At 36.4% G+C, this 12,075-nt stretch overlaps 2 protein-coding genes across 2 annotated transcripts; both read right to left on the bottom strand.

Moving 5' to 3' along the window:
* Positions 1 to 205: 205 nt before the first annotated feature.
* On the bottom strand, positions 206 to 1,514 carry LOC102592387 (BON1-associated protein 2). Its single transcript, XM_006339591.2, has one exon. The coding sequence runs from the start codon at positions 1,289 to 1,291 to the stop codon at positions 482 to 484; it is 810 nt and encodes a 269-aa protein (XP_006339653.1). The 5' UTR covers positions 1,292 to 1,514; the 3' UTR covers positions 206 to 481.
* A 4,627-nt stretch (positions 1,515 to 6,141) lies between these two features.
* Positions 6,142 to 11,353, bottom strand: LOC102592057 (BAG family molecular chaperone regulator 6). Its single transcript, XM_006339590.2, has 3 exons — positions 11,182 to 11,353; positions 8,609 to 10,517; positions 6,142 to 8,180 (listed from the first exon to the last, which is right to left on the bottom strand). The coding sequence occupies exons 2-3, from the start codon at positions 10,457 to 10,459 to the stop codon at positions 6,312 to 6,314; spliced, it is 3,720 nt and encodes a 1,239-aa protein (XP_006339652.1). The 5' UTR covers positions 10,460 to 10,517; positions 11,182 to 11,353; the 3' UTR covers positions 6,142 to 6,311.
* Positions 11,354 to 12,075: the final 722 nt, after the last annotated feature.

The following is a 12,075-nucleotide window of genomic DNA, read 5'->3' as shown; positions in this document are numbered from 1 at the left end:
AACTTTTCTCCCCTTTGAATCCCTAAAGAAACAATTTAGCTAAGGACCATAAATACTCATTACAAATCAATAATTTTCTCCTAACCAAAAAACAATGATAAAAATAAATTACTAGATCTTATTAGCCATAAGACAGATTTATCAAAGATTTTATATTATCTTTAATCTTAAAAATTGTGATTAATAGGTCTCAATCATACTCAACTGAATAAAACTAGCATCTTAGTACAAGATTAAGGGAACACAGAACAACAGTTTGATCCAATGCAGAATCAAGAACAAGATGTTACATCACAAAATGTTAATTGCTAATCAAAATTAACCAAAAAAATAGCAATGAAAAAACAAATGAATGGGTGAAATCTGCAATTAAGGAGATTCAAAGGGTGGATTTGATATTTTTGCAACTGAAATGATTTGTTGTACTCATGCAGAGTTGATCATCACCGTTGATCTGTATAAGAAGAATCTGGACCGTTTATTATGGTTCCTTCTCAAAGGATTCAGTCCAGAACGCTGAATTTTGATCAAACGGACAGAATGGGATCTTCTTCTGCAGCATCAATCCACACAGCAAACCTCCACCGTCTGATTTCAAATCTTTCTTTCCCGCCATCTCTGTAACTGTTGGTACACAGTTGCAATTTTTCAACGCCATTGACACCGCCGATGAAGACGACGACGAAGTTGTCGAATCAGTGCCGTCGGAGAAATCGTAAGATTCGCCGCCTGATGATGGTGGCTCGCTCCGCTTCGATCCTCCACGGCTAAGACGTCGCCGCCGCCATCGACTACCATTCTCTTTTTCTTCCATCAAATCCCCGAAGCAGATGGCAGATAATCCATTCAACAACGAAAAATCCGAACTACAATACACCGCAGCAGCAATATTCAAAACTCCATGGAATCTTCCAGAAGGCCGCCTAACTTGTACAGCAGTGAAAGCCGGAGTTGCAGTAGTAATTCCATGATTCGCAATTCCTTTAAGACAACTACTTATGAGTAAACGCACAGTACCAATGAGAAAATCCTTGATGTAACCGACGGCGTAGATTTCAACAGAGACACCGGAGGTTTCACCTGAAATGAATTCCGGCGAAACACGGAAGAGGAATTTGTCGTTCCATGTAGGGTTTTCGCCACCGAGATGATCGATCTTGGTACGAAGCTTGGTTGATGAATCAACCCAGAGTATGGCATAAGTTTGCATACGGCGCAAGTTAGCGACTGGGGTTTTGAGGGATTGAGCAGAGATCAAGTTGATCTCCAGAATTTGAGTTCCCTCTTCCATTTGGGGGGAGCTTAGCTTGTTGTTTCTCTCCAGATTCTGCTTTTTCTGTGTGCTAATAATAATACATGTTGATGTACGATTGAAGATTGGTGTGTTTAACAAGAACAAGAATTGAAAATTTTCTTGATTCAATTCATAATGTGAGCTAACTACTACTCCGAGCGATAGAGAGAGAAAGAGAGGATTCTCTTCCCCGCTCGCCGGCAAATGTTTCTCTTCTTGGAATTACATATATACTCTGGAAACTGTTTGGTTGATTGTTGGGCTTGAGATGATAATGGGCTGGGCTGATTATATGGGTCATTTGCACTTTGTCCCTATTTTGTGTTGCTCTTTTAACTTTTGTCCTTCATAATAAATATAATTTTTAGGGGAAAATAATCTAATTACACAAACAAGTCTACTATATTTACTAATTTTTTCTATAGTTTGAAATTATTATATTAGTTTAATTAATCAATAATTTCATACTAGATTTCAAGTTAGTTATAGCTATACATATATTTTTGCTACCAGATACACTCTGAAATACATATTCATTGGGAGAGAGGCGAGCTAGAAGGTCGACAAGTGAGAGAGTATGTATATCCCATATACATACGAACATATTAGATACATGTATCTGAAATATCAAATACATTTTATTTTGTAGATACAAGGAGAGAAAGATGAGTGTACATTAGATACATGTATCTGAAATATCAAAACATTCTAGATACATTCTATTATGCAGATACAAGGGGAGAAAGATGAGCGTACATTAAATACATGTATCTGAAATATCAAATACATTCTAGATACATTCTATTATGTAGATACAAGGGGAGAAAGATGTGAGAGGGAGCGAAAGAGGGGAGAGACGAGCGAAAGAGTCTAGTATATGTAAATTTACTTGGATATAGTGTATCTTAAATAAATTATACTTAATTTTGATCCCATGTATTTGATGTTCGAATATTGATAAGATTTGTAATAGTGAAAACTCACGTGAAGAGAAGTTATTTGCTCCCACTCTAGTGGGTTTGTATTGTTTACACTAATTTTTAATCATAGATTGTATTTTCGTTTCATAATATTGCATAACTTTAGCTCAAACAAATTTTCACTTTCTAAAAAACTTATGCCTTTGTAGACACAAGTTCAATTATTAATAATAATAAAAAAAATATTAACTTATTTGAAGGAATAACACATATAATTTGATATTGCTTAATTATATTGTTTGCAATAAATTTTAAAGTAACCGAAAAATAAATCAACCACAATAAAATCTGAACAAACAAGAATACTTCGTATTTCTGAAATTAGGATGATTTAGATTTGATCTCTTGTAGTACCATTTATATACGCATGAACTAGAGTTTAGGGTTGAGTATCCTCCAAGAATCCTAATTTGAATTAAACACACCTTGTAGAGTCCCAAAACATTTCAATGTCTACAAATATCTCAACTCGAATTAAATGCGGATAAAATTCCACAAAATTTCAATTTCTACATGTATCATCTTAAATTCTAATTCCAATTTAACATAAACCTCTCTACAAAAAATATGTACAACTTTCGTGTCTTTCCTGTTTAACTTACGCGCATCTCTCTGACTCTCTCAACTATTTATAGCATTTCATTCTCCCCGGAGTTCTTATCCTAAATAACTACTCATTACAATTTAGGTAAATGTAGAAATATCATATGCATGCTCCATTACTTATTAATTGGATGGCTCGATGAACCATCAATAAGATTCAATTGATGGATTGCATGCCAATCGGTGAACTTAGGAATTGAAGATTTTGGGTTTATCAATATGCTCAAATACGAGTTCTAATTTAAACTTTTTAAAAAAAGGCTTTAGCTAAATTTGAACCATTGTCTCACGTAGTTCCACTGGTTTGTACCAGCAACGCAAGACAATTCTATGCTCCTTATGAATGCATGCTTAATTATACCTAATTTTTGTCAATATATATATATACACATGTGATTTTATATGATTTTTTCCAAAGTTAACGGGGGCACGTGTAGCCGAACTTTATATGCCGATCCGTGGGTCCGCCTATGCATATCCTCTTAGATATCCTAATCCTAGTTAAGATGATTCATCTTATTGTTATTTGATGAACTTTCACATATAGCCACTCAAAAATAGCCTAATTACTCTCCATAACTATAGTTTGATAATTACAATTCGTAGCTACATGTAATAGGAAGGAGAGAGGCGAGCGAGATTGGGGAGAGGGAGGAGAGAGGCGGGCGAGAGAGGGCAAAGAGTGGGAGAGAGGTGAATTGTATATATATATATATCGATTAAATAATTATATATTATACATATGCATTTGTATATATGGCAAGCGAGATTGAGAGAGACGAGCGAGATTGGGAGAGGGAGAAGAGAGGCGAGCAAGATTGGGAGAGGGAGGAGAGAGGTGAGCGAGATTGGACAATAATTTATATAATTCACATCTCATTTGTATAATTCGCGACTACGTTTGTATAATTCGCGTGTTTTTGTATAATTGAGTAATATAAAGTTTGAAGTTATACAAATATGATAAAACTTGAAATAACAAATTGATACTAACATAAACATATAAACTTTAAACAGTTATACAAAATATATCAGATTGGGAGAGGGAGGAGAGAGGTGAGCGAGATTGGACAATAATTTATATAATTCACATCTCATTTGTATAATTCGCGACTACGTTTGTATAATTCGCGTGTTTTTGTATAATTGAGTAATATAAAGTTTGAAGTTATACAAATATGATAAAACTTGAAATAACAAATTGATACTAACATAAACATATAAACTTTAAACAGTTATACAAAATATATCATACAAATTACATTATATAAATTAATTATACAAAATCCAAAAACTACACGTTTATACAAACTTTAAAAGGTTATACACAAAAAGATTGAATGCATATGGTGACAAAACTAAAAAACTAAAGGAAATCATCGTCATATACAAATATAAACCATCGTATACAAATATAAATCAAAAGAACAATTGCTAGTTGCGAATTATACGAATGTGGCGAATTATACAACTGTGGCTAATTATAAAACCCGAAGTCAGCCCACGTAATTAATAGTTAATATTAGTCCCGAGAGATAATTATAGCAAACTATAACTATGATGAGTAATTAAGTAGTACTCCATCTGTCCCAATTTACGTGACACATTTCGCTTTTCGAGAGTCAAACCGTTTAAGTTTGACCGAGAATTTGCTAATGGAATCTTCAAATTATTTAAAATGAAATTTATATATTTGTAAACTACATAAAAAGTAATATAAGTCCCACTAATTGATAATTCAAAATATTTAAAAAATATATAAAAAAATTACGGTCAAAGATAAACTTGTTTGAATCTCGAAATTCGAAATGTGTCACATAAATTGGGACAGAGGGAGTATAAGTTTGCTTAACCGCGTAATTTTCCCTTGTTATTTTATATAATTTAAATAAGAGAGAACTTATATAATAAAAAATCTTTAATTTATTTATAAAAAAAGAAAAAGGAAAACCTATATATTAGGAAAAAATTCAATCAAACTAATTATTCTCTTTACATATCAAAATATGATTATTGTGTCCCTAAATTAAAGGAGATTTTCTCTATAATAAAACACAAATACGAATCCTTACCAATTTACAAATACGAATCCTTACCAATTTGATTCACTTTCTACACTACTTTTAAGTTTTAATATTAATATTCCCCCTTCCCCCTTCCCCCTTCTTTTTTCTACGTGTGTTCATATTATTACTACTATGGCGTATTCATCATCAATGCCGGCAAAGTACAAATTGCTTATTGTAGAAGTAAAATCTGCTCAATTTGATGTGAAAAAGAAGGGCAAATACTACGTGAAAGTCTCCACACACAAAGAAAATCAACTCAAAACAAGTAAGATTAAGATGTGTACCAATCAACAATGGAGCCAAAAGTTTGTTTTCGTCGTCCCGTCCAGTGAAAGCTTTAGCCTTCGTTTCGAAATTTTTAAAGCTGGTAAGTTTCTACTGCTAGACTCTTTACTAGGTATTGCTGAATATCGATTTGATTCCGAAAGCGAAGAGGAGGAAAGTGCTGTATATGACTCTGATACAGAGTACAAATCGGATAGCGATGGTGATGGTGATGAGGATTATCTGTCGTTTTGTTCGAATTTTAGGGCTTCGGAGAGTTTGAAGATATGGAGATATGGTAGTGATCATAGGATCTCGAAGGGGGAATTGTATGTAGAGATTGAATTGGGGAAAAATCCATCAATGGTTGGTGATTTTAACTGGAAGAGATTTGGCATGAAGTATGAAGATTTTATGATGGAAGAAACAAGGCGTGGATACAATGGATGTGTGTGTTTTGCTCCTGCTGCGGAGCAGATGCAAGTTTAGAATTTGACGTATTATAGATTGTACACAAAATTTGGGTCAAAGCTACTAAATATGGGGATCCATATATTCAATAGCTAGCCTAATTATGTGTATTTCTTGTTTCAATTTTTACAATGGTATAGTTTGCTCGTCTTAAATTACAATAAATATCCATTTTCATCAGAATAATGTTCGTTTAATTCGTGGTTATTAATTAGTGATATTTTGGAGTGTTACTTGACTTGGTACTTCTTTATATTTATATAAATTCCTTTACTTCTTTTTGTGATTCATAGTATGCAATTATTGTTTGAAAAGGGTGATCATCTATTAACCATTTAAACGTGGAATTTAAAACATGAAAAACTACTGTCACGCCTCAATACCAAACAAGTAACTTTGAAGTCGATATTGTCACGCCTCAGTGCCAAACAAGTAACTTTGAAGTCGCTATTGTCACGCCTCAGTGCCAAACAAGCAACTTTAAAGTCGCTATTGCATAAGAACCAAAACCAAAAGGAACAACAACTGAGCAGAAAAAGCCTTATTTATACATAGCATACTATGGAACACAAACAGACTACATGAACCAAACTACTATTCCATTCAAAGGAATCACCAAGCTTTTTGTTCTTACATTGCCAACCCCACAGACCTGTTTCTAAGTGAGTCATTCAATGGCTTTACACAGGCTGATCCAGCTGCTGGTACCCTATTTCGTTTCAATTTTAGCTTCTTCTTCTTAGACAATCTCTTCTCCAGGTCCTTAACTCTTCCATAAAGACTGGATATGGCAGTCAGTTGTTCATTCCCTGATTTAATTAACTTCTCCATCATCTCCCTTAATTTTTCATTCTCCTCAATAAGTTTTTTATCGCTCTCAGACAGCGCATCACTATCACAGGATTCTTGGCTGGCAGTAGGTGACGATGGGGACATGTCCACTTTCATCCATTCTTTAAGCTTGTTTGCATCCATAACTTGTACTTCAATAGGCGTAGAAGAACCAAAAGAATGGGAAGTATCAACAGAATTACCTTCCACGGCATCACAAGATCGATGTGTGTTGTGGTCATCTGCTACACCAAGCTCTTTCTCCCTTGACAGGTCTGTCTCGGTAGTTACAGCTTCTGATGCTGGAGCAGCCGTAGCTTTAGTTCCATCCACTGGTTCCTCGATCACATGTGCAGCATTATCGGCAGTTTCTGGTTCAGCAGCCACTGGTTCGTTCCCTTGCATCTCAAAGCTCTCCTCCACAAGCCGCTGCTCAACCACCACATTACGCTCTTTTCCTTCATTATTAGGTTCAGAGACGACAGCATCATCACGAACTGGCAATTCCTCACCTTGCACCTCCTTATTTTCCTCCCCAATTTTCTGCTTATCTTGAATATGGTACTCTCGAGCTTCGTCATTGGTACCAGTGGATAGTTGAGGTTCCACCGATTTTTCTACTGGTTTTCCTGAATCAAGGATTTCAATATCTTTGTCAACTGCATTTTGCATTTTCTCCTGCAGAACCTCAACTGTTTCTGATTCCTCTGCGTTGGTAGTATCTGTAGGCTGCTCTGTGGTGATTGCGTCTTCCTGTGATGGTATTGAAAAACCATCTGATGCACTACCGCCTTGATCAAGCTCTTTTTCATTCTTCTCCATACCAACCTTGTCATCCACATCGGATATGTTTGCATCTTCACTTAATGGTTTTGCATCTTCTTTCTCTCGTTTGGGAATGTCAATTGGTACTGCTGCATCTCTTTCCAGAATTTCTGCATTTTCCTCTACTCCATTGCTGCTGTGCATATTCTCCGTCCCCAAAATAAATGGTGTTTCACCCAATGCTTCCAAGTGGTGGTGCTCTAGACTCGCTGTATCAGAGACTTTTTCGTCAAGGGTAAGTGCAGTAAGGTCTACTGTGTCTTTTCTGATTTCAGCAGAACCTTTAATGCTGGTCTCTTCATCAAGGACTCCTCGAGGAAGTTCTTCCAACTCATCCACACCATCTCCACGCTCTTCTAATTTCTCAACTACTGCTGTGTTCTCATCAAGCAACTTATCTGTTTTTTCTTCAGATTCAAAAGGTTTTACTGATGCTCCATCTCCTGTCTTCACTGCACTGCTGCCCGAAACGCCTTCCATTACCTCCTCAACGTCCTTGTTTTCTTCTTTTCCCTCTAGTACTGCATTGCCTACATCATGGGAGTCGGGTAGCATCTCTGTTGCACAAAGAGGCTGCTCTTCACAAAGTCCTTCTGCATCAAACTTTATTCCTTCATCCCCCTTAGTAAAATCATCATCCCTTTCCAACTTTTGCACCTCTTGGCCCTGCAAGGAAGGGTTGTCTTCCACCGCCGTGCATGTATCCTCACTAGATTTGGCAGTAAAAGTCTCTTCACTTTCTGCTGGTTGCTTTTTACAGTTTAGAAGATCCAGCTTCTCCTGCAGGCTAACAATCTCCTTCGCTACGGATTTTCTATATTCCCTAACAGCTGGATGCAACCCCTGGCAAAAAGAAAAGAGATTTTAATTACTCCAACAAAAATGAGAGAAAAGAACTTAAACACGCCGCACTTAATAAAATCAGACATGAAATCAGCAACGAAAAACTTAGGCGACATGTACATTGAAATACTCAAATCTCAGTGGTTTAGGCAGTAGGCCAACAATTACACAAAACAACATGACACAACGTGAATCATGGAGTGAAGAAGCAATATTATCAAGTTGATTTTGTATAACCATTTACTGCTTTCATCTTAACTGAGTTAGAAAGTAAGAACATTCAAACAAAGACTCCCACAGAAATGAATAAATTTTGAATTTATGAAGTACCATTCCAAGCTCAATATATACGAGTGCTATTCCGTGAAGTAAATCATTTCAAATCACATTCTGCATGATGGTTTCAGTAATTAATGTTATCCACATACCTGAATAGCGTCTAGTTTCAGCAGAAGACTCATTATGATTTCTGTGATAATAGTTCTCTGTTTGTTGTCGACTCCATTGTCAGCTGAGCTCTCCAAATCCTGAATACGTTTTTTGATCTCAGCCATCTGCTCCTCTATTTTGGCTATCTGCTTTAATTTCTTCAGAGGCTCCCATCTCCGCACGTTGAAACCTCGGTATACCGACTGAATCATGGTAGCTGCCTTATCATCGGACAGTTGACTCCTCTTTACTCGTTTCATCTCATTGCCTGCACCCACATCTACATTGGCTGCTTCTCTGGCCTCACCTCTGTGATGTCCTTCATTGCTGGACTGAGCTTTTGCAGCTACTGCATCAGGTTCATCTTTTGGCTTATTTGCCGCTTTACTAGTATCGCCTTCACCAGTTTGGCTCCTTGCCTGGCGTTTCAGATCAGAGAAAACAGTACATTGATCCTGAAGTTTATCTTCTTTAGATGTCCCTTGGGCAACCTCAACAACTTTTGTCTTGCCTTTACTTGGCTCCACTTCTGTGCTTTTTTTTGGCATGCTTGTTGTTGATGATTTGTCTAGTTGAACATTCTCCTTCTCATTTGATTGGATGGGAGGTTTGGAGCTCTCACTGCGCGATTCTACTAATTTCCCTTTCCCACAAGGAGGACTAGGAGACCTAGAATTGCCATTACTGCTTTTCTTCCTAGGAAGGGGATCAACCCTTAAACAAACAGGAGGCAACTTCGATGACTTTGTAGGAGAAGGGGACTGTTTCTTACCACCTTCTTGAGCAATTTTCTTCTGTTTAGCATCACTTTCATGCCTCTCGGAAGCCTCCTCTTTTTTTCCATCAAAGATCTCATTCTGCTCCACTTGCTTTACAGGAATGATTTTCACAACAGTCCCTTTATTCAGTCCCTTTCCACGGATTTCACTTCCGCTAATCACTTCATTTTCTTTAGAACTGCTTCTCTTGTCTTCAGAATCATGTAACATTGGTTTGGTTAATTTTGAGGGGGAGGTTGGCTCCTTCTCAGCAATGAGGCCAGACTCAGTTTCCTTACCAACTCTCTCTCCGTCTTCCTCGGGCTTATAAGGCATCCAGATTATTGGAAATGGAAACTGCTTCCTGATCGAATCATCATCTTGTTGTTTTCCGGGTAAATCTCCCGTTTGCTTTGGTGATTCTGAGCTGTTCCCATAATGAGAAGGCCATAAATTCCAGACATTTGGTTGCTGGAAGGGCCTGAAATCGCCAAACGGCTTCACAACTTGCGGATTCTCCTCCTCCTCTTTACAATTGGATCCATTAGGCTTCATGTGCTCCCTATTCTTCATGTCATCAGGTGGTAAGCTCACAACTGGATAAGGACAATTCTTGAACCCAAAAGGAACCAATGACTCGTTACTTTCGTTTTTCTTATCCTGGCCATGTTCTTCTATTTTGACACTGCTCCCTCCTCCTTTCTTACTACCACATTGATGATTTGAACAACCACAACAGTGATGATCTCTGCCCATATTCTTTTCATACTCGTATCGGGGCTGCTCCATACTAAAATGTGGAGGAGGAACATAATGAGTAGGATACATCACAGGATATGTAGGTGGTGGAAGGTAAGGATACGGAGGGCTAAATGCACACTGGCTCGGAGAATTGTTATGGATACAGCAACTGTGACACTGAGGTGGATAAGGATGCCCATAGCTGCTACCACCACAAGGCCAAGATTCATAAGGTAATGTAGATCTAGTTGGATCAATGTTCATATGATGATGAGGATTCGATTCGAAGTGGGGATAATAATGAGGATTGTAAGGTACTTGGTTCCGTTGGTAAGGATTCATGGGATACATAGCTTGGTTCAAATGCAGGTCCAAATTAAGCTTCCCTTTTATGTGTGTATAGAATTACCTATGAAAAAAAAAAACTTCAGCAGATGCTCAACCCAGAAAAAAACCAATCAAAGGAATCAGGCATTTCTGCACAAAATTAGTAGCATCTCCATCACCACTTGTCAGACAATCTAAGATAAATTCCAAAATCGAAACAGATTTTATATTTGACATTTTCCTTCCTTCATCTGTTACTAAGACAGTAGACAGTATATATGGTTTAATCAGTCTTTGGACACTATATCACCTTTTTTTAAACAATTAATGCTACCACCAACAACATATCCATCTAGTGTAATCCCAAGGTGTGTGAACTTATATAAAATTGAGTAAGACACACATACTATGTAACAATTCGTGTGAGATGCACTAGTCCTACATGCTAATTGATTTGCATTATGTCAAATAGGACATGTGTGTACTTATTTAAACGTCTACCGATACACCCAAAATTGAAGCGCTCAAGTTAAAAGGATATGCTTGGTATAATAAAAACCGCAAAATCAGAGTGAAATAACATGAATGAAACAGAGGGTTACTGGCCATATTTATAACCTAGAAATAACCAAAACTCCATTAGATAAATCAAAACCGAAAATTTCACCAGCAATTCAGAACAAGGATACACAGGAAAGCTGAAAACAAACCATATACTTTATTAAAAGAATATAAGATGAACTTACAATTAAGGAAGAATAAAAGCTCCGTCCAATCGGTTCCACAAAATCCAAATAACTCAATTTCCAGCACAAATCACTCCACCAACCCAGCTTCTTCAGTACTCAAACTTCGCTTCTCTCTTTGTAAAACTGCTCTGAAAATCTTTTTTTTTGTTTTTCAATCTGATCAGTTTGCTTTAGCCATTTTCATATTTATACTGACAAAGTTTAACAAGTTCTACGTCTTTCGAGATGTTTCGCGCGCTGGTTAACATGTCTCCCTATTTCATCCTCTCTTGCCACGTAATTAATTTTTCTAGTTGAGAGATTATTTGATACGACGGGGTACATATTATCCCCATGTTCTGCTCAGCTAGTTAAGTGACACGTGGCTGTCAGATGAGTTGGCAGCAGTTTAGTTATTTGTTTGTTTTTGAATTACACAGTAACCAGAATCATCGAGAGTTTCCTTTTGCCTCTAGATATTTCCATTGCCAGCTGTCTTTTTAACTTTTAATTTTTCTTTTTGTGGTGTGATTTTTATCATTTTAATTTATTTTTTTATATAAATAAACTGGTAGGAAAAGAAAATGAGATTATTTTACATGTTACTCCCTTTGCCAATCTATGTAATTCTTTTCTTTTAGTCTGTATTAAAAAAAAAAAAAAATCTGTTTAAAATATTTATTTTTAAACTTGTCATTTTATCATCAATGAGATAATTAACAGATAACCATATAAATATCTTTAAACGACAAGTTTTTCAAAAGAATAATTTTTTTTTCTTGTATTTAACATAAGTATTATTATCTTAAAACCATTTGTATATAATCTAAACAAATACAATATGGGGTGTGGAGTGGGGGGCGGGTTAAAATGAGGTGCGTTGGAGGATGGGGAGAATACGATCAAATATAA

The sequence above is a fragment of the Solanum tuberosum genome, unplaced genomic scaffold, assembly GCF_000226075.1.
Source record: "Solanum tuberosum cultivar DM 1-3 516 R44 unplaced genomic scaffold, SolTub_3.0 scf00010, whole genome shotgun sequence".
Lineage (NCBI taxonomy): Eukaryota > Viridiplantae > Streptophyta > Magnoliopsida > Solanales > Solanaceae > Solanum > Solanum tuberosum.
This window is presented reverse-complemented; position numbering and strand designations above follow the sequence as displayed.